Genomic DNA, 24,293 nt, shown 5'->3' with positions numbered 1-24,293 from the left:
CTAAGTGTAGAGGAAAGAGTGGAATGAAGTGCTTGTTGGAGATATCTGAGAAGGCATGGATGAGTGAAACTGTGCCTGGAGAGTGGAAAAAGGCTGTGACTGTGCCCCTGTACAAAAGTAAAGATGAGCGAAGTCAGTGCAAGCATTATCGTGGCGTAAGTTTATTGACTGTGGTGGGGAAGCTATATGGAAGAATTATTATAAAGAAAAGGAGATATCGGAAGTCCTAGTGAGTGATGAACAGGATAGCTTTACGAGTGGCAGAGGATGTGGATCAAATATTTACAGTGAGACAGATAGCAGAGAAGGCTTGTGAGAAGGACCATAAGGTGTTCGCATTCATGGATCTGGGAAAAGCATACAACAAAGTAGACAGAGAAGGATTGTGGAAAGCTTTGGCATTGTACGGTGTAGATGGTAAGCTGCTAAGTACCGTCAAGAGTTTTTATGATGGTAGTGAAGCATGTGTAAGGGTTAACTGGCATCTAAGTGAATGGTTCACGATCGATGTGGGCGTGCGATAAGGTTGTGTGATGTCCAAATGGCTGTTCAGTATCTATATGAATGGGGTGATGAGAGAAGTAAAACATGAGTAACGGAGAGAGGGATAGCGTTGGTAATGAATGGTGATGGATGGAATATCTCAAATTTGTTGTATGCTGATGATGCAGTACTGCTTACAAGTACCGAGCATGAACTTCGTAGGCTAGTGCAGAGTTTTGCTGATGTCTGTGAGCGTTGTGCCTTGAGAGTAAATGTAGAAAAATGTAAAGTGATGATTATTGAGAGAGAAGGTGACTCCCAGTGCGATGTTACAGTGAATGGAGAGATATGAATTGGTGAAAGAGTTCAAATACTTGGTTACAGTGATAGAAACTAAAGGAAAATGTGCAAAAGAAGTGGAAAGTAGAGTGACTCAAGGAAGAAAAGTAGCTGGTGCAATGAAGGCCTTGATAAGAAACAGAGGCTGAGTGTTGTGGCTCCATGAGGCATACATGAAAGAGTGTTAGCGCCAACATTAACCAATGGATGTGAGACTATGGTGTGGCATGAAAATGAAAAGTCAAGAGTAAGAGCAGTGGAGATGTGACTGCTGAGGAATGTATGTTGAGTACAGAGGGTGGATAGGATACAAAGTAATATGATTCATGAAAGTTGTGGAGTGAGGAAGTCGCTGGACACCAGAATTGAAGAGAGTGTACTGAAATGGTATGGTCATGTAGAGAGAATGGATAACAATAGAGTGGTGAAAAAGGTATATCTGAGCGAATTTGAAGGAGGGAGGAGGCGAGGTAGGCCAAGGAGTAGATGGAAAGATATGGTTGACGAGTGTGTGAGGAAGAGAGGTTTAGAAGTCGGTGAGGCTAAGGAACTGACATGAGATCGAGCTGGCTGGAAGAATGTTGTGAGGAGAAATGCATGATCAGGGATTTGACACCTCCTTTTAACATGGTAGCATATGGATTGACTCAGTCGGATACGTTTATGTGAAACTACAGAAAGTCGTGAATGTTTTTGGCGTATCCGATAGAGCCAGGATTCCGGGGGCTTGAATGATGAGTGAATGGAAGCTTGGCCCATTGGATTGGGCAAATTTGGGTTATCTGGACATTGGTACTCCTCACCCTCCCCTAGGGTTGGAAAGGAGGTCCGAATGATGATGATTAATGATATATATATATATATATATATATATATATATATATATATATATATATATATATATGTGTGTGTGTGTGTGTGTGTGTGTGTGTGTGTGTGTGTGTGTGTGTGTGTACTCACACACACACACACACACACACACACACACACACCATTTTATATATATATTTTATATGTATATATACATACACTGCCACAGGCTCCAACAGCAGTAGTTCTGTGCAGGAAGGACGTTGCCCAGTGAGTTGTTCTTCCTATGGTCAGCCTTTAGGTGTACAGTACACATGATCAGCTGAGGCGAAAATAAACACTGGCTTCTTAATGTTCAGTCTTTTTTTTGTTTTTTTTCCAAATAATTCCACTTGATGCTTTCTAACTTCAATTCACTGTTCTCACAAACACTGGAGCTATACAAACATTACTAACTGCTATTACACTTAATGCTTGACAACACTTCACTGATATTACACTTAATGCCTCAGAACACTTCACTGTTATTACAGAAGTACCGAAAATATACAAACTTCACTGCACTGACACTGCACTATAATCAAACTGAACCAAAACCGAATGAACTTGTTCTAGTCTCTTACCCATCCTTATATATGTGTCACGGGGTTTTTAAAATATCACGGTGTTTTTAAAATAAATGCTTAAATATTATTTAATTGATAATAATGTTCAACAATATTGAAGAGCAGGGACAATGATTGTCTTGCTAAATCAAGCAACGATTCTCTAAGAACGAGAATTTATAAACTTTCTCAACAATACCCAGCAGAGACTAATTACTCACAAATGCTGAATTAGTACTGTTAGCCTCTGGAGAAAGTTACTTCACCCCTGACAATAAATAACTAATACTAATAATAATATCAGGTTCATGCTGATGCTTAACTCCTAGGTGGCACAACGGATTTTAAGTTAATACAGCAAGACTGGTCTAAGTACCAGTTATGAATAGCAAAACGTTTATGCAAGCTAGGAGCTATATGGAAAATAAGCTTAATTTGGAAAAATGAAACAAGAGTTTACTTTACATTAAGCTCAAGAAAAAGAACTGTTAAATTTATTGATTACAAAATAAATTTAACGTTACAATTCAAAATCAAATTAATGAGATCGCACTCACTCACTCACGCAAAAGCTAAATACTTATGCCTAGGAAAAACACCTTAATTAAACTCTTAAGACTAGAAAAATACAAAAATGAAATACTGGTCGATGAATGCTGTGTATCACCCAATTCAAGGTGGGAGGACTGGGCAACTGTACTAGTGGAGCTTGGGTGCTAGCTGACCTCTCACACTTCTGGAGCACAGAACCCCTCTCCGTCACCGCAAACGCTCGACTGAATTCAAAATACATTGTATGGGCAGGACGCACAAGCCACCGGAAGAAGGCGTGGCCAACGGTTGAGGCAAGCAGGGGCGAACAATAAAGAAACAATAGTATCGCTCAGTATCGCACTTAGTGACGTGCATTAAATCGGTCACTTTTGAACAGGGACGAATGTTTTGAAAAGTATACCCCGAAATGGAGAGAGAAACGGTTAACTGAGCGATACACAGTGAGTTTTCCACTAATAGTTCGTGGCTTCTCACAAAAGGGAAATGTCGCGAATTTGATTCGTGACATTACCCCCCTACAAAATTAAATTTTTTCCTTATGGGAAAAAATTTGTGGATATATATATATATATATATATATATATATATATATATATATATATATATATATATGTGAACATCCTAACTCATTCACACAAGATTCACACTGTGGTGTGTGTGCTATCCTGCTACATGAGAAAGTTGCAGTCGCCAGTGAGCGAAAAAAAACCTCGTATTTACGTTAATAGAAGCAAGCTTGAGGGAAAAACTCCGTGACGATGGTGAAAATCCTGTACTCAGGTCAAACTGAGCGAAAGTTCGCTACATTTACACTGACAACTAATTGTTGTGTAGCGTGGTGTATGTAATACACGGTGTAGGTGTGACAGTTGTAGTGTAACTGTACCTACGTGTAAAATGACACAGTAAATAATATGGCAACGACGAAGGCAGAGGAGAAGAGGCGGCAGCGTGTGGCAGACGATCAGCTGGCCCGCACAGCAAAACTGCTACACCCATTGCTGTACCTGCAAAATCAATTGAGGTGGAGCATCAAAAGTGTCAATGAGACAAAATTCTTATTACGTTACAATTACTCTCTCTGCCTAGCAGTCAGTGCTATGATATACATTCGAGGTCGCCATTAATTATAGCACACGATTATGGTCGGCAAGTTGAGAATCCTTGTGCAAACTCGGGTCTTCCATAGCCTCGAACTGCACACGGGTCCTCAACCTGTGCCTTAACCTACAGTACTTATATTAACATCGGGAAGCTGAGAATCCTTGTGCAAACTCGGGTCTTCCATAGCCTCGAGTCGCCTCTGCGGAGTTCTCTCTTGATCTTCCCCCATAACCTACAGTACTTATATTAGTATCGGGGAGCTGAGAATCCTTGTGCAAACTCGGGTCTTCCATAGCCTCGAGTCGCCTCTGCGGAGTTCTCTCTTGAACTTCCCCCTTAACCTACAGTACTTATATTAGTACCGGGAAGCTGAGAATCCTTGTGCAAACTTGGGTCTTCCATAGCCTCGAGTCGCCTCTGTGGAGTTCTCTCTCGAACTTCCCCCTTAACCTACAGTACTTATATTAATATTGGGGAGCTGAGAATCCTTGTGCAAACTCGGGTCTTCCATAGCCTTGAGTCGCCTCTCAACTTCCCCCTTAACTAACGGTACATAATATGTATGTACAGGCCCTGGACATAATGTGTCCTGTGGGGCCAATGGGCGAGATGCCAGGTCTGCACCCACTTCACCACTACCCTGTCTCTCAACTGACTCAGAGATTTCAGGTGTGGTTACAAACGGCACAGGAAGGATATGTCCCTGATTAGTGGTGTTACTTTGACACACACTACAGGAACGGACAAAACTATCTATGTCTCGTCCCATCCCTGGCCAGAAAAAGTCAGCTCGGATATGGCCCTGGGTCTTCCTTTTGCCCATGTGACCTCCTGAGGCTGAACAATGACCCCATTGTAACACTGCTAGGCGGTACTTGGCGGGAACAACAAACTGCAGTCGAACCTTGCCCTCGGGTGTTCGTGACTCACGGTAGAGCCGTCCTTGTTTGCGAAGGAACTTGGCTCGACCTCCCCGTGAATACTTAATCACTCAACCCTTTTGTTTGTTCCGCACGGCAGCAAGTGTCAGGTCAGAATGTTGTTCTTGTACAACAAGTTGACTACACATCAGATCTTGCGGCGATTCAATGATCACTGGGGTGACACAGTCTGGAGCCTCAGCCATGGCTCGTGTTACCGCAGCAGCCGAAGTCTGAGTAGTGTCATCATCGGAGCAACTATCCTTGACACCGGAAATATTGCCGATGATGAGTTCAAATAAAGGTTCTGGTATGACAACTGCAAGTGCTGTACCAGTATAAAATGGAGATGCCACCTGGATACGTGCCTCAGGGAACAATCTCACTGATCCATCAATAAGTCTAACTTGGATCTGTCGACCTGTATACTGCTCAGGCCGAACTAGACTCTGCTTGACAGAGCAACCTGAGGAACCATTATCTCTCAGGACCTTCACAGGAATGCCTCCCACAAACCCTGGCTGAACAAGGAAGGTACTGTCACCTGTGGGAGGGCCTGTGGAGGAAGCAGCTAGCCACTCATGAGGCTGCTGAATTGATGCAGCAAACATTGTCCCCTGAGGATTATATTGGGAAGATGGAACATTGGCCATCTGTGGAGGGGGGTTCACTGTCACTGTGGGACTAGTGAACTGTGGGGAAGTACCCATACTGGTCAGGACGTGACCACCGTGCTGCTGCTGAGGAATGAAGGCTGCATTCGCTTCCTGCCTCTTTTGAGCTGGTGGTGAAAAAGTTTGTCCTGACGGTCGGTTGCGTGGCTGATACTGCTGCTGGTTAGGGTACTTGTTGTACCTCTTCCACTCAGGTTTCTGAGTATTTTGCCCCTGGTCCTTCCACTGCGGTTTTGGACCTTGGCCATTATTCTGAGAATGGCCTTGTTGCTGGGGTTCAGTCTGGGTCGGTTTCCCAGATTTATCAGCTTTCCTGTTCCAGCTGTTTTGCTTACGAGTTTGATACCCGTATGCAATAAAGAATGCGTCAGCCTTTTCTGCCATTTGGCTGGCATCTTTCACCTGGCAGATCTTAAGCTGTGCTATGAGCTCAGCAGGCCACGACCTCTCTAGCTGTGTACGCAGCATAAGGTCAATTATCCCCTCACGCGTGGAAGGAGTTTCATCTTTCTCCATCCACTCATTTAAGTAAGCAGTGAGACAATCAAGGAACTGAACAGCTGTCTCCTTGTCTTGGAGACGAGCTCGCATGAACTGAACTTTGGCGTCGTCTACTGTGAGACCATACGCCTTAATGAGTGCAGCTTTCATCATCTCATACGTGAGATTGTCTCCACGAATTCTGTGAAGAATATCGAGGGCAGGGCCCTCAAATAAATTAAGAAATTGGATCCGCTTAGCTGCCTCATCCAGTTGATACATGTCTGCCATGTCCTCAAAATGAGCTATGTACGGCTCAATTCTCTCGCTTTCCTTGTATGAAGGAAGCTTGATGCGTGGGGTCGCCAGGACATGTGTAGGAAGAGCGCTCGTGGAGCTTGGACCAACTGCACCAGACGTGTCTGAAGCCAAGGAATCTCGCTTGAGCTTCAGCACTTCAAGTTCATGTTTTTCGCGTGCTTCTCGCTCGGCACATTCATGTTCTCGTTCTCTCTCTTGTTCCTCACGCTGTTCTCGCTCATGTTCCAAGTCGAGTTCACGCTGTTTTTGCTCGTGTTCGCGCTGTTCTCGCTCGTATTCGCGCTGAATTCTATGCTCTTCACGAGCATCTTTCTCACGTTCTTGCTCGTAATTAAACCGTGAGAGAACGTAACTCTGTATTTTCTCTGGGTCTGTGAGACCCATATCTTTGGCTTCCTGTACATAAGCACTGGCTGCCATGATGCTAGCTCAATTTACTAAGCAAACCGAAACTGAGTACTGACTGCTTCGCAAACGAATGCTAATAACACAAATAAAGAATACAGACACATGCTAGTGGTGACCAGTCTTATCTAGTTAACTGGCAATGATTAGAGCAGAAATGCAAATGACTGGGAAGACTCAATAATAAACACAATGGGTACGGTGACTTCCCAGGAGCAAATAAAATCATCTGGCGTTACCAACAATAAACTAAATAGAGTTAAATACTCTATGGATTAATAAAGCAAAAATTCACTTGCTAAATTAACGGTAAACACCAGTAAACTTGTGCCTATAAACTTAAATATAAATACCTAAATATGAACGAGTGAGCACTATCTCGTGAATAGCTTTAGAGCTAGGAGTTAATATCCTGGCGAGGTCGCCAATTGTCACGGGGTTTTTAAAATATCACAGTGTTTTTAAAATAAATGCTTAAATATTATTTAATTGATAATAATGTTTAACAATATTGAAGAGCAGGGACAATGATTGTCTTGCTAAATCAAGCAACGATTCTCTAAGAACGAGAATTTATAAACTTTCTCAACAGTACCCAGCAGAGACTAATTACTCACAAATGCTGAATTAGTACTGTTAGCCTCTGGAGAAAGTTACTTCACCCCTGACAATAAATAACTAATACTAATAATAATATCAGGTTCTTGCTGATGCTTAACTCCTAGGTGGCACAACGGATTTTAAGTTAATACAGCAAGACTGGTCTAAGTACCAGTTATGAATAGCAAAACGTTTATGCAAGCTAGGAGCTATATGGAAAATAAGCTTAATTTGGAGAAATGAAACAAGAGTTTACTTTACATTAAGCTCAAGAAAAAGAACTGTTAAATTTATTGATTACAAAATAAATTTAACGTTACAATTCAAAATCAAATTAATGAGATCGCACTCACTCACTCATGCAAAAGCTAAATACTTACGCCTAGGAAAAACACCTTAATTAAACTCTTAAGACTAGAAAAATACAAAAATGAAATACTGGTCGATGAATGCTGTGTATCACCCAATTCAAGGTGGGAGGACTGGGCAACTGTACTAGTGGACCTTGGGTGCTAGCTGACCTCTCACACTTCTGGAGCACAGAACCCCTCTCCGTCACCGCAAACGCTCAACTGAATTCAAAATACATTGTATGGGCAGGACGCACAAGCCACCGGAAGAAGGCGTGGCTAACGGTTGAGGCAAGCAGGGGCGAACAATAAAGAAACAATAGTATCGCTCAGTATCGCACTTAGTGACGTGCATTAAATCGGTCACTTTTGAACAGGGACGAATGTTTTGAAAAGTATACCCCGAAATGGAGAGAGAAACGGTTAACTGAGCGATACACAGTGAGTTTTCCACTAATAGTTCGTGGCTTCTCACAAAAGGGAAATGTCGCGAATTTGATTCGTGACAATATGCTTCCTTGCTTCTCCAACATTCTACATCATGCTGGTCCCGCATCAGCCCCTAGCAACAAGAGTTACCAACTAGGCGACATCAAAATATGCCAGAGTTTTCCTACATTACATAACACTGTAAATTATTTTGCATACAAACCTGAATTACATAATTTAACAAGCAAGCACAGAAATAAAACATTATGGAGAAAAAGAGTAGAGAAAATTAATGCATTCCTTACGAAATAACTACGCTCAGAAATAGCAGACATACTGGCAACTGTGACTCGTACCAGAACCAGCTACCGTAAATATTGGGAATCAGCTAGAAGCTAGAAGCTAGAAGACTACCTAACTACCGAATTTCGCTTCTTAATACTACCCCCTCTCTAGTCCTTTGTCGTCCCGACAAAACTTCACAATACATACAAACATAAACCTTCATCCTGATGGAACATCTAACTATACACAAAATAATCCTTCTACTTGTCAGGTCTTCTTCCGTGCCACTTCCGATGATGTCCTTGTTCCTCCACACAGTCCACTCCTCCTGGAAGGTCTTGGTCCTCTTCTTGATTCACTAACTTCTCTCAGGAAACTGTCACCATCCTCTTGCACTTCATTTCCTTGGTCTTCCTCAACGTCCTCGGCTGTGAGAGAGCACGATTCCTTGGAGACGTACCAGCTGTACTGTCCTGGGCCATGGTACTGCCACAGACGGTTCACGTGTATCACCTTTGGGCGAGACTTCCTGCCACCCCGAATCCAATATGTTACGTTTGAAATGCGGTCCAACACAGTGTAAGGCCCATCCCATGGGCTCTACAGCTTTGGTGACTGTCCCTTCTTTCGCCAAGGATTGTATAACCAAACTTGATCACCATCCTGAAAGCTCACCTCACTTGCCTTGGCATCATACTTGCACTTCATCACCTCTCCTGAAAACTTGAGGGCTCCTTGCACTTGATGATGTTACCTCAGCCAGCCTTTCCTGAAGGTGTTCTGCATAGCCGGTGGTGTTTGTAGGCAGCTCTTCACCAGGTAGTCTTCCCATTAACAAGTCAACAGGTAAGCGTAACTCGTGGCCTAACATTAGTTTTGCTGGGGTGTAGCCTGTAGACTCATGGAATGCAGACCAATGTGCCATCAGCAATGTAGGCAATTTCTGGTCCCATTCTGTTTGTCCATCAATGCAGTACTTGGCCAGTTCTTGTCCCAGGGTCCAGTTGAATTTCTTTGCCATCCCATCTGACTGTGGCCTTAGTGGGGTCGTCCTGGTCTTCTTAATCCCCATTAACTTGCAGAACTCACGGAACACAGCAGACTCGAAGTTTCTACCCTGGTCTGAATGTAGCTCTTGTGGCATCCCAAAACGACAGAAAAACTGGTCAACCACCACCTGAGCAACAGTCACAGCCTCCTGATTAGGGATAGCATAGGCTTTTAGCCACTTTGTGAAGTAGTCCGTGGTGACACATATATACCGGTTTCCTCTTTCAGTGAGTGCAAAGGTCCAGCTATGTCCACCATGACTCTTTTCATCATTGCACCCATGGGGCATAACCAAGTTCCTTGGGTCCTTTCTTGGCACAACACACATCACAGGCCCAACACAACTCTTCAACATCCTGATGCATGCCAATCCAGTACAACCTCTGTTGCAGCCAGCTTAGAGTTTTCTTCATTCCTATGTGCCTACTAGTGATCTGGTTATGGAACTCATCCAAGATCTCGGACCTCATCTTCTTTGGAACCACTAGTTGCCAGTACTTGCTGAGGCCATCAAGTGTCTCCCACTGACGCTCCTGTAGTCCGTTGTTCAAACGAGGAAGGTCCCACTGACTCCAGTAGCTCTTGGTCACAGAGCTTAACCTGGAAACTTCCCAAGATGGTCGCACTGTATTCTGCTGCAGCCACTCCAGCACTGGTTGCAAATCTGCATCCTCCATCTGTGTCCTCTCCTCTACTGACATCTGGCCTGGAATTTCCATTGCAGCACCCTTGATTCTAGTAGCAAGATGCACTGCCCTCTCATACCTCTGCTGCTTTAGCTTGGCATCTATCTCCTTCTTAAACTGTTGTTGTTCTTCCTTCATATCCCCCATGAAAAGCATCTAGCTGTCCTCGCATCCTCAACTGTAATTCCATCTGTTGCTCCTCTGGTGCCTCTTGAAGTTGTTCATCTCGTTCTTTTTGCTCTTCACGTTGTGCCTCTACTTGTTTCCTATTTGCCTTCAGTAGTGCACCTCGTGTCTGTACTAGTTCTTTGAGGTCTTTATAATGTGCCTATAATAGTTCTTTGAGTTCTTTCTGTACTTCCTTTTGTGCCTGTATTTGTGCTTGTAATAGCTTCATAATTTCAGCCAGTGACACCTCGTCCTCCTGCCCAGCTCAGGATCTTGTCTGCACACCCCCTTGTTCCATGTCGAAGGTTAGACACACTGCAGCACTGAAATTATCCCACTCCTGATACCAGTGTTACGTCCTCGTCCCCACACTGCCACTGCTTTAAAGGAACAAGCAACGTTTCTTCCTTGTTGTACCCTTTCAAGCACTTCACCCTCTAAAATTCCATCCTTGCTCATCACACTACCCGGGTACTTAACTCGCCCCATCCCGACATTTTCTGGGCAGTGGTACGCCCCAGTCCCAAAATTTTTGGACCTTTTTATTTTTTTGGCTCAAACATCCGCTTTTGGTGAGAAACATCGAAAATTCATAGAGAAATCGCTCACCTGAGGTTTAAAATACTCGATCTAGGTACGAGTACCTCCTTACCTGACTGGGTTTTCTAATAGGCTGGCACCAAAGAAAACGAGTTCTATGGGAGGGTAACTATTTTATCCACTCATAAACAGTATTTATTTATTTACTTGGTACGAATTAATATGTAGTACAAGAGTATATTGGTTTTCAAACAGTAATATAGGCATTATAAGCATTGTTTCACTCACTAACTCATCACCATTCATGACCTTTTTTTCCCACATTACCTGATCATCATTTCTGATTGTTTCTTCCTCTAATGCTATGTAAACTTTGTCCTTCACATTGTCATCGATTGGGGAATCACTCTGGCCCTGAATGTCTTTATTGGCCAGGTCACTGGTAACAGGTGAATTGCCGAGACAATGGCGTGCAGGGAGGGGGGAGAGGTTATGTGGTGTAAGGCATTGTCCCTGCTTGGCATATTTGTAGAGGAATACAGGAAGGTGTCCCGTGTATACGTGCCAAAAATCACTCGCGAAATCACTCGCGAAAATTGAAAATTGTGCAAATTAGGGACCTTGCAATGTTGCCGCATTAATTCACGTCTCTGGGATATGAGTGCACATCATGTGAGGACGTGAATCCACGTCTCCGCGGCGGGTTAATAGCACCCACATTTTCCATTTCCTTCTCATCCAGCCTCACTGTACATTCACAGACTTCTCGTCTCTCAAAGACCATAACTTTACTCTTCCCTACATTCACCTTTAGATTTCATTTCCTACACACTCTCCCAAACTCATCCACCAAACCTTGAAGCTCCCTTTCGTCTTCACTTAACAACACAGTATCATCTGCAAACGACAGTACAGGGAGTTTCCAAACACTCCCCTTTCTCACTAGGGCCGCTCCAAAATCCACTGCCCTACTTGTATCTGTTTTATATCCCCATCCATATACAGAATGAACAGCCATGGAGACATGACACATCGCTGTTTCAATCCCCTATACCTTTCCATATTGCACACCTGCACTCATCAACTAGTGACTGTCAATTGGGCCACATGGTTTGATGTAGGGTACATCAATATATGAAACAGATTATTCATAAGCAGGAGCAGTTTCAAATAGGTCACCTATCAAACCCAATTTAAAAATACAGTATTTATTTTTATTTTTTTATGTGCTCAACTCTGGACATAGGCCTCACAGCCTGCTCTCAAGGCCCAGTAGTCCTCCTACATATCATACACCACTACATGTCACCACTTCGGCGCTAACACCCACCGTCCATATTGAATACATGCTAGGGCTGTCTCATACAGGACTGGCATATTGGTATTAGCGGGGGTACTTTTACGACATGTCGGCGGGTCTTCTGGTAGATCGGTAAAGTCTACTTTACATGTAGTTCAAATCCTTAAACTGTTCCCTGCCCCAGCGGGGATTTGAACCCGGGTCCGGTAGGACCGCAGGCCACCTCTCTACCGATTGAGCCACCGCCTCCTACATATTTATAGTCAATAAAACTATAACCACACACTAATAAAGTCACATCACTCTGATCAGTCCAGTCTCCCTCAAGAATGCTGTCAATTTATCAGTCTTAACAATATCCTCGTCACCCAGGATTGTGGAAAAGGTGAAGGGGACATTTGCTGCACCGCAGTAATTTATAAGCGAAGTACGTTCACAAATAAACTGCCGACAGTGCAACGTGATATAACCGGTAGATAATACTCCACTACAGGTGACACAGTATGGTGGGAATTATCTTCCAATACATGGCAAAATATGAGTGGTAAAAGTGCAGTTCATGCACAGTCTGGCCAAATATTTTTCTTTCAGGCGACTTGGGCGGTTGGCAGTATCCCAGTCGCCGAGTTGTGGCTTGCACGTTGGAAGAATTAGTCTGGTTGTCTGACCTTACTGCAGGAGATGTATTGATTTCTTTCCGAGGGAAAGACTCGACCGTAGATGACGAGGAACGTCCCAAGTCTCCTCGAGCTCCACAGCTGACTTTGCAAGTAAGTCAGCCTGCTCATTGCAATAGATATGATAATGATCAGACACCCAGATCAGTGTTAAGGACTTGTACACGAATTCAGTTTATTGACAATGCAGCCCTGGGTCTCGTGAGAACCCGTAGTGCAAGAAGCAATTACCTGAGGTGCTGACTTTGAATCTGAAAATATGACAAATGAGTCATGTCTAGAAGTTAGAACTTAGTCATGGCTATGTCAGTCTCAAGAAGTTCGGAGATAAACACAGATGTATGAGTAGGCAATCGATACCGGAGGGAACGTTCAGTCAACCACACAATAATATCCACACATTCACTTGACTTGGAGCCATTGCTGTACAACTGGTGGGACCCCAAATGACTAATGATCATGTTGTGAGACAAGTGTGGAGCTCCGCCTCTGGTGCCTTGGTTTTCGGTGCTGGGAGCCATGAGACATCAACAGTATAGTTAGGTGGCTTCCAAGATGCTATATTTTCAAGCATCAACTTGTCACAGTCCGTGAGGTCCACAGCAAGCTGCTGAGTCAGTAAATGGAGGCAAACGGCAAGAGGCTGACGGACCCCCCACCCCCACGATGATGGTATGGACTCACTGGGGCACAGGCCACATTGCCTGTATCACTTTTTCTCATTGTCCTGACGCCATAGGCGAGCAGCAGGTGGTCATGGTGTAAACGGAGGGGAAGTTCATTCGCCTCCACTTCCATACGAGCTACATGTGTAGACCTCAAGGTTCCAAGACACATTCGCAAATATTTATTGTGTTACACATTCAACCTCCTCAATGTGATAGCGGACGTTGAGCCATATACCTTTTAGTCATAGTCCAGCTTATATCGAAAAAGAGACTTATGCATCATAAATAAAGGTTGTCTGTTGGTACCCCAAGTAGTACTTGCTAGGTACCTCAGGACATTAAACGGTTTACTGCAATGAGCAAGCAAATTATTAACATGAAATATAAAGTTAAATCTACGGTCAAAGTGGAGTCCCAAAAATTTTACTGAATTTTGAAAAGGTACCACCTGATCATCATGAGTCAAACACAGTCTGGGGATGTTACAAATATTGAAAACTATGGCGGCACACTTAGGAACGGAAAACTTAATCCCTGTTGCAAGGCCCATTGGTGGACGGAATTAAGGGCTGCTTGAATCTGCCCAGCCGAAAATTGTGCATTACAGGAAGAGTGCCGATCATCAGTGTAGAGTGACCATTTAAGATTCCTCGGGATGGGCACTGATGGCATATCATTCATCATAATACTAAAGAAAGTGGGACTAACACACTTCCCTGAGGCACCCCGTTTTCTTGGATAAATATATCCGATGTTACATTACAGGGCAATTAGACAGAACGTTCTGCCTCTCAAGAAATTGGAAATTAAAATGGGTAAATTACCTCTTAAACCATAAGCATAGACCTTTATTATTATACTGTGTTGCCACATCATGTCATAAGCTTTATGGATGTGCAAGAACACATGAGTTCTTTATTGGCAAATACCACTGAAGTACAATGCTCCAAATTCATTAGATGATCTAGTGAACCTCTGTATTTATGGATGCGACACTGTCGATCATTTAACAAATTCCTTGATGCTAAAACAAAGAGAAACCTATTATTGAATATTCGTTCCATAACCTTACATAGACAAGAAGTCAAAATAATAGGGCAAAATGAACTGGGGTTCATAAGTCGAGCAGCCTGTTTGGGTATCGGTATGATGTGCGCAAAGTGCCATGAGTTTGGAAATGACTGGGATGCCCAAAGCTCATTGTACAATGCTAACAGCAACCCTTAAACAGTACACCTGGGTCTGTGAGCCCCGCCACGTTTTGCCACTTACTGGTTCAGCAACTACTATATGCCAGGGACCCCTGTCCTTCTCAATAGTTTCCTAAGTTTGGATGTCCATGCTAAAGGTGGCTGTGTGGTGTTCCAGATCTTCTGTTTTGGTGTATAACACACTAAAATCGTGGTCGGGTCTGTGAGACCCAGGTGTCCTGGATAAGGGGGGCTGAAATTTACTGTTGTGTGATGCAAATTTTTTCACTCTGTGAATTGCCCTCTCCACACCACGAAGACCCTTCATGCCACTAGCTTTGACAGCAGTGTGAGGATCATTGTGTCGTTTCTTTTCTTATGGGGTCCATGTAAACAGAAGCGGTACAGATTTTTTTTCAAAAATTTGCCTAAAATGCTTTAAATATGTTAATTTTAATTGTATATTCATTATTGCCTAGTAAATTGAACCAAAAAGGTTGTAGATTGGTCAAAGATTCAGTAAATAAAACACAAGTATTTTTTTTTATTTTTTTCTATTTGGTGGGTCTGTGAGACCCAGGTGTCCTAATGGTGTATAGGCGCAACTAGGTGTACTGTTTCAGGGTTAATCAGGTTGTCCTGATGAAGATGTTGGATCATACCGTACATGATGGTGTCTGGTCCAGGACTGGTTTCTTTATAGGATTTAAGAGCAAGGAGCAGTTCACCTGTCGGAAACTCTTGGTTGTAAAGGGAGTCTACGTCTTCTGTGCCAGAGTCTAATATTTGTAGCTCAGCCGTGCATTTATGAGGGAAACACTGGTCATAACTGGCTGATATACTTACATGAGTAAAACTCCTGGCGAGGATGTTAGCTACGTTCAAGGAATCGTCATAGATATTATTCACCTTCAGAGTGGTAAAAGGGATGGAAGGGCTTATAATATTTAGTAATTTATTGGCTAACCAGACTTTAGGTAATGGCGTAAAACGATTCATCGTGGACACTTTAGACCGCTAGGAATCACGTTTAGCCCTTCGGATAATTCTCCTTGTCTCAGCCCGTGCCTGTTTGTATAGAATGAAGTTTTCCTTAGTATGCTGGCCATCAAAAGCCCTGTTTCTCCTATTGCATTTCCTTAATGCTTGTCGGCAATGGCGTCCACCAGTAAGCTCTATGCTTTGCAAGAACTGCAGAAGTCTTGAGAATAGTAGCCTCAACCGCATGTAATATGGAATTGGTTAAAGTCTCAATCTTTACATCTATGGCTTCCCAGACTTATCTAAATCGGCGATCTTTGAGAGGGATCCCCAATCTTCTTTCTTATAGTTAAGTTTTGCCTGTAGGGGGTCAGAAATAACGTCACTTGTATAAGAAAGACAAGTGAGTAAATGATCACTTTCCATGGAATCATCATAAGAGTCCCACGAGAGATCTTGATGTATACCTGGGGAGGCCAGAGATATATCAATAACAGAAAAGTTACCTGTACGATAATCTACATGAGTCGCACTACCATCTTCAGAAGACAAAGGGTGGACTGTAATGAGGTTGGCTGTTGGTTTCCCACAACCATCGATCCTCAAGTTACTCCATTCATGGTGATGGGTGTTAAAGTTGCCCAACACTAACTTATTCTCAGGCAGATGTTTATATAGTGAATTCAAAGCATCACTATCACTGGGGCCATGTGGTGGACAGTGGGAGAGTAAACAAACATATACATGTTATTAAACTTTACACCGCAGGCAACAGATTTTAAAGTAGAATTTAGAACCACTTCTGTTTGTGGATGTGATTTGTGTGCGTATATGGCAACTCTGTGACCATCATGTCTACATATGAGTGGCAGTGTTTGAATTGTGAGGATCAGATTGATCCACCAAGAGCATCTCGTGTTAACGAATAACGTCTGGCCTGTGACTGAATTTATTCCTAAGGGTCCTACATTTCTACTGTAACACAGTGAATGCAACAGTTTAAGATTTACAAAATGGGCTAGCGTGCTTAGATTTTTCTTTTTCTTTTCTCTCTTTTTTTTTTTTTTTTTTTTTTTTGCTGGTCGCTGCCATGTGACTGGCTACTGGCAGACTTCTTCCGGTGTTTGCAAATCAAAACCTCCATATTTTCATCAACTACATGACTTCCAGACTCCCCCGAGGAAGAGCTAACTCTTCTCTCCTTCGCTGAAGCAGGAGCAGGAAGATCATGAGACGTGACTGTTTGGGAGGTGTGGTCAAATGACCACTTGTTGAGCTTCTTCGGCCGTCCTGACTGTGAAACAACAGCAGACTGAGGGTATGAAGCTGTAACAGGCATATCAGAAATAGAGTTGAAACATACAGGTGGAGCAGACGAGAGGGCAGAGTGAATGACATGCGTGATGGGGAGAGGGTAAGTCTGAGTCCTCACTGTGTACAGTACATCACAGTACGGGACACACCCGCCGATGCCAATTGATAGGATACATTAGGCTTGGGAGTCGCATATAACACTCTTACCTTCTTCCCAATATCGTAATAGGATATGCCCTCCGTTACCTTCACCGTGCAGACCTATTTCTCCTTCATCCACTAGGACAATCCCTCAAGGACATGAAACGTGCACCTGTGCAATGAAAGCAACTCATAGGCTTGGACGTACAGTGTTCAACATCATGACCCTGAGCTGCATACCTACTACACACTGGTTGGGAAGCCCAACAAGCCTTGTCAGTAATGTCCATAAAGCTGGGATTTAGAACAGAGAAGGGGATTGCGGATGTAATATCTGACGTTATAGTGCAGTATGACTTGTATTCTTGTAGGATTTTAGCGTCAAAATTGAATTTTTTGCATTTCCTGGTTGATTTGGGGTTCTACTGTGGGAAAATGGAAGGTGCCAAATTTTCCAACCCCTGGACTCCCCTATGGGGGGCGTTATCTCTTCAGTGGGTCCTGGAACTGAAAATACTACTAGCTCCATCAATAATGAACCAATGTTTATGATCTGAGTATCGTTTTAGGGGGTTTTGATGATGAAAAATCCATTTATGATACTTTCAAGCAGACTTGATGTGAATATCATAAATTTCCGGCGTAGGTGTGACATCGACAGGGTCTGAACAGAATCTGATCAATGAAATTTCTCTCTACATTAACAAACCTAGTCATGTAATACCTCTTTTTCAAGGTTTTTGGGTACATGAAGCTGAATGGAGCAGTTATTTCTTTCACCAGAAAGATAAGGCATCCTGTATTGTCTATAATATATATTAATGAGTCACATTTCCATTTCAGGTGTGATGTATAGACCGGGTAAAAGTGAAGATCTTAGAGCAGCCATGTCTACGAGGGCTGCTTGTATCATCTGTCATGAGGGTGCAATTGGATCTTGCACACTTGTCAGCAATTCTGCAATGATCAAAGAACTTCTGGATTGTTGCAAAGAGAGGGTTGCCTTAGGTCAAAATGAATTGCAGACCCTTACTGATCGCCTAGAAATTTGAGTGAAGCTGATCGGTTTCAGTTTACTATCATAGTAAGCATTGAAAACCGATTGTCAACAAGACCAAAATTGACAGACTACGAGCTATGAGAACAGATTTCAATAACCCTGGTTGCTCTTGGCGAGGCCCTGGACGTCCATCCACTGAAGTATGCTCCCACCGTAAATGAACAAAAAGTATCAAGAAAGCCATAGCATGCATGTTTGCATCATGAAGATTTTGTCCTGATGATGATTCTGAACCTCTGCACCATGTCTTCTCAGACAGAATGGGCCACACTTTCCTGCAAATTAAAATGGAAACTCGCGATGATAATGTTAGAATTTGCTTATCTGATTTGGAGGAAGCAGGAGATGCAGCAACTCTTGAAAAGCTTTACCAGCGAAAATGCTTGCAGTATGCGAAGTGCACCTGCGTTCAAATAAAATTCGATGACGCGAAGGTTATCTGTTCCCTGTGTGATGAAGAAATCCTTCTCATTGTCCAGAACAGAACACCCTGGCTGGTGACGATGTGTTCGTCAATATGGCTGAACTGAATGATGAACATTTGTCAGTTTTGAATAGGTATGCAGTAGAAGTTAGTAGCACAGGAAACTACCGTAATCATCTGAAAGGCCTAATTACTGAACGTCTTTCAAACGTCCGCCTCATGAAATCAGTTCGACAAAATGAGCCTGACAGGATTGTTCTTCAGATAAATGTGAGTAAAGCAACAGAGTATCAGTCTTCCATGGTAGATAGTGGTGACTTCATTACAAACTTGAAGAAAATAGCTATCATTGCGAGACGAGATGCTACATCACCGACACTGGTCGTTCAAAAGTACCTTTGATGACTTCAAGAATCCTCCACTACTTCAGTTCTTCATCAGTCGCCTTCTCTTTGGCCAGCATGTTATGAAAATGTCCAAGATGTGCAACCAGGAAGTCAACAAAACCACTAATGTTGTATGCAAGTTCCATATTCAGAACACTCAAAGTGATCGCCAGGTGAAATATCAGTCAAAGAAGAGCAAGCTTGAGCAGACAGGCCAGACGCCACTGTCGACAGGCTTGTCCCTTGCCATCCACTCTAGAATGCGTGATAAGAATCTCGTCCACAACCTGTCTGATCTCTACATTGGCTGTGACTATCAGAAAATCATTGACTTTGAGAAGCTATTAGACCAAGGTATCCTCAAGCGCATGAATGTCACAGGTGGACTTTGTCTGCCTGATTTTGTAAAGAAAGATGTGAACCTTTGGTCTGCCGTCGACAATTTTGATCTCTTGGAAGACAATCCTATTGGACAAAACACTTCATGGCACAATAATTGTCATCAACCAGAGGGCAGAGGATGATGAACCAATTAACGAGCCCCTTGCTATTCCAGCGAAGCTTCAGTCTCTGCACCACGCTCGCTAGACATCAAGTACCTGAAAGAAAGTCATCCAAAAAAAGTCAATACGTTTTGAGGAATACCAACTAGGTAAACGGGAACTGACGTCAAATAACTACACTCGAACTTGGGTACTTGCAAGCTACTTCACAGCTAAAAACAGATTTATGACTGATGATCCTCAGGACGGTCAGTCAGGAAATGTAAGGTGGAAAAGGGAGATGTGATGCCAACCTGCGCAACAACAAAATCTCTGCTATTGTCACAATCCCCTTCAAGTCAAAGCCAAACCGACACAACGGTCATCGCACCTCTGTTCAAAACTAGACTGTCCTGATGCTGACTTAGAGAATCTCTAATGTACTGGTCGGTCCCGAGAGGAAAACAATCATCACCCTAGACCTGGATCTGTACAACCGTACCCTCCAGATTTAGCAGTCAGTTGGAAATAAGAACTGGATTCTCCAACCAGGTACACTGCACATTGCTTTTGCTGCTCTTCATAGTCTAGAAAAAACAATCAGCGGGAGTGGCATAGTTACGAGCTCGATTGAGAGTGGTACATGTACTTCTGCAGCCCTTCGTGGAATCTACAGTGGTAAAGCCTACAAACGTGGCATTGAGCATCATGTCACAACATGTCTAGCAATCATGATGATGAGATTAGATGCAATGTTTTCAGTCATCCCACCTGGACCACTCTCAATCCAGTGCAGTGATTTCAAGATAGCTCTCCACGAACGAAATCCTAAGATGACTGAGCTTGCTGACAACATCCAGTCCTTGTATTCAGAGACATGTAAGAAACATGAAGAAAAAGACGTTGGAGAACTAGCACGCTTTCTTACAGAGTACGTGAACCAGGTTGAAATTCTTCTGAATTTAATCAGTGCCTGCTGATCAGGTGACTGGGAAGGATACTTGGCTGCCTTGGAAAACTTTATCAAACATTTCTTTGCACATGATCTGATTTAAATAAAACATTGGCTAATACCTCATGACGTTCATTATCTCTAAAATTAATTATCAAGTGAAAAAAGTCCCCACATATTCAGATTCATGTTCCCGAAGACCTTGAAAAAGAGGTATTACATGACCAGGTTTAACATTGTAACAAAATCCATTGATCAAACCTCATGGACGTCACTTCTACCCTGGAAACTGGTCATATTCTTTTCCAATCAGCTCGAAAGTATCATGAATGGATTATCCATCATCAAAAATCACCTCAGGCGATATCAAGAGCATAAAGATGGGTTCATTATTAATGGACCTAGTAGTATTTTCAGTTCCGGAGCCCACTGGAGAGAAAACGCCCCCATAGAGGGGTCCAGGGGTAAAAAAATTTGTCCTCCTCCATTTTCCCACATTATAATCCAAATTCAACCAGGAAATGCAAAAAAAAAAAAAAAAAATCAATTTTAACAAGAAATTCCTACGGGAGCTGTTTTTTGAACAAGTCATACTGCACTATTAGGAATTTCATACCCAAATTTGACACATGAGGGGAGTGTGATCTTGCCAAAAGTTATGACATTAGTAGCAGTGTTCTCCTTCATGTCTTCTGAAAATCTGGTGATAAACCTGGCATTAATTACATCTTGCTCAATAAGCTCACGTACGATATCCTGCTCTTTAACCATGAGATCCCTGCAGGTGATAACTCCCTTGTAGGAGTTTGTGGAATGAGGGATCCTTGGCTCAGTATCGTAGCAATGGAATTAAAGTAGCATTAGCAATGGAATTAAAGTAGCATTAGCAATTGTTTAACCTGGGTCTAGTTTACTGTCTTAATAAGGAGATCTCCAGGAGCAATTTATTTTACCTGTTCAACTTCACCATCACAGCCATCAATTACCTTCTTGATAAGAATAGATTTGATACTAGCCAATGAAGTAGAACCAACAGCGTGTAGCAGGACGCAAGTTGCATCAGGTACAGGTATGTCATGCAGTGCTCTAGTCCAGAGGCGGTCATGCTGTAAGTCAGTCAGTGTTGCTGTAGTTGGATTGTCAAAGCCTACCCCCTCCCTGAGGGAGGGAGTGGCAGAATGGGGTGTCGACATTCAGTAGTAACCACCTCCCCTTCTCGAGGGAAGAGGGAAGAAGAGGAAGACAAGCAAAGGACACGATACCCAAGATTGGTCACTAAATATGAGATTGCTCTCTCAAACTACCTTCGGGAGGTCACGTCTGTGTTTATTCTCACCCCAATGCGATCAGTGGGGGGATAACCCCAGAGGTAAGTAAGAAAAGGTAATCTCAGGAAAAGATACAAATACCTATAGTATCTCTAAACAGGTTAGGAAGGAGCATGAATACTAACTAACCTAACTTATAAACACCCTAGCGGTGAACTAAAGCTGAAACCGGTGGGACAGCCCTATGTCTAGAGCTCAGCGGATACGTCCGCAGTCGCCACGACCCTGCATGAAAAATTCAACCGTGCCCCACAGAGAATATAAAAATAGGAGTCAGTGTTGTCTTGTCGTGATAAACCAGATATAGAAAACAATGAAGTTTCATTAGATCTGCTGTGGTTCTAAAGGTACTCAACATAACGTAGTTATGTAATGTGGGGGATTGCGCTGTGTCTCCAATTGTTTCAGGCATAGGTGGGGGCGCTCACCATCCACTCACTCGATGTAGTGCTTCTCTCGGGTAACTGCCCCTTCCTCTCCTCCATCCTTCTTTCCTTCCATCCTCTTCTGTCTTTCTTTCCTTCATTCTTTCCTCGTCCTTCTGCCTATGGGTGACTCTACATTCCCTCCTCTGTCTTCCTTTCCTTCATTCTTTCCTCTTCCTTCTGCCTGTGGATGACTCTACACTGAGTGACAAGGCAAATGGGTTCCTGTACACCAGGAAACCATGTACTACGCTGGGTGGTAACCATAAAACCAATATTTGGAACCTGGTGGTTTAGTGGGTAATTATGGAGCTCCAATCGGATTGAGCCGGTGAATATTTATATCCAAAGAGTGGTTGGGGTTTATTGCTCACGTAATGCCACTCAGGGATGAGTGAGGCTGGTCACTCTCGTCTTAAATGTCGGGATTATCTTGCCCAGCCCCGGGTTCCTACGCTCCTCATGGGGAGACATAGGATTGGATGATGGATGGATGGATGGATAAATTGTTTGTACATTATATGCACTAATGTTATTTACCTAAGGGTAATCTTTATTCCAGTTTGTTTTACGCACTATTTTTATTTACAGTTACAATTTTTTTAATCATATGCACTGCATAAGTGATACTTTATGTCATTAGAATTATGACCGCATTGTTTATTATCCACACAGCTTTTACTTATCAACTACTAACAAGTCATGTTTATTTTATGCACCATTTTTTATTTACTAATCCAGTTTAGAGTAGTTTACCCTTGTTTGTTTTATGCACTTTTTCTTGTTTAGAAGTTGCGATTATTCCAGTCTAGTGGGCATGACCTACTTTTTTCTCAGTGTAACAAGAATATTATCATTAATTATGCACAGTTCATTTATTTGGTATACTGATTACTGTTAGTTATTTCACTGACTAATCTTAATGCTTTGGTTTAACAATTATTGTTAGGGCTCTGTGATAAATAATTTCTATTTTAAATGTAAGAACAGTCTCTTATGAATTCATTCAATCTATTCTAAAATGTCGGTTTTTTATGTTTTTAGGCCTTGAAGATGGTACGTGTTACGGAAACGTTAGCCAAATTAATCAAGATGATGCTGTTTATTCAAGCCCTGATATTCCTTTTCATTATTCGACGGCGCCTTCCACGGAACTAATCTGTAGCTGATTTACATGTACATAATAATATTGGCAGACGTCATGATCCGGTAACGTAAGGGGTAGCCGTTTGTCTTTGAGTTAGTTGTTTACTGGGAAGAGCACTAACCACACCGCCAACCCACTTGTTGACACGTAGGGAACAGGTATGTGTTGGTTATAAGGTTACCACCTAGCGTTGTAAATGGTTTCCTGGCTTACAGAAAGCATTAGGCTTGTCACTCAATGTAAAGTCACCAGAAAAGGAAAAAAAAAAAAGGTAAAAAATGTTATAGGAAAGATGGGAGAAATAGGAACAGAGGACAACAGACACAGAAAAAGAATGATAAAGGTGAAGGAAGAAGTAGGCAGCACTACATCAAATGAATGAATGATGGTCGCCAACACCTACCACCACATATCTGTCTACCTATCTGTCTGTCTATCTATCTATCTATCTTTCTATCTAAAGAGAGAGAGAGAGCACCACTGGTGAATTCAATGGTTTGGTGTTGCAGGTACACGTATATGAGGCCTCCTGACGGCACGTGGGGTACTTTACAGAGTGACGGCACCTGGAACGGTATGTTAGGCCTCATTATTGCTGAGGTGAGTCACTCGAGATCAGGTTACAAGCAGTTTATGGAAGAAGAAAAAGCTGCTGTAACTTAAAAGAAGTGGTTATTGTGAGGTACGTTCTTTCTGTCTGAATTCTAAGAAGGAATAGTACCTTATTATAAAGCAACATATTTTATTATATGTGAAGGTGTGTTACTCATGTATATTCATGGCTAGGAAGTTCAGTGAAAGGAATCAGACTAACAATTATCCCCTCAGTATTATTGCTCGAAGTTATCTTGCAAGGGTTACCTTTTCCTCAAATCCATCAAAACAAAAGCCAAAATTTGGACCCTAATAAACAACACAGACAGTTCAATAATATTTACCATGCAAGAATTCGGCCTGTTCCAAATCAAGGGATGAGAGGAATACTTTGTCTACATGAGGCTGCCTTCGGAAACT

The 24,293-nt window shown here is 42.7% G+C and overlaps 1 protein-coding gene across 1 annotated transcript in view; it reads left to right on the top strand.

Annotated features, from left to right (window-relative positions):
• LOC145407679 (glutamate receptor ionotropic, delta-2-like) overlaps positions 1–24,293 on the top strand; it is a 100,107-nt gene that overhangs the window by 49,364 nt on the left and 26,450 nt on the right. The window contains exon 3 of the mRNA XM_080278550.1: positions 23,789–23,879. Within this exon, the coding sequence (XP_080134676.1) occupies positions 23,789–23,879 (91 nt within the window). The remainder of the gene's footprint in view (positions 1–23,788; positions 23,880–24,293) is intronic.

This window comes from Coenobita brevimanus, chromosome 8 (assembly GCF_032717465.1).
Source record: "Coenobita brevimanus isolate Jiangsu-jjx chromosome 8, ASM3271746v2, whole genome shotgun sequence".
Lineage (NCBI taxonomy): Eukaryota > Metazoa > Arthropoda > Malacostraca > Decapoda > Coenobitidae > Coenobita > Coenobita brevimanus.
Note: the sequence above shows the minus strand (reverse complement) of the source record. Positions and strands in the feature narration are given on the sequence as shown.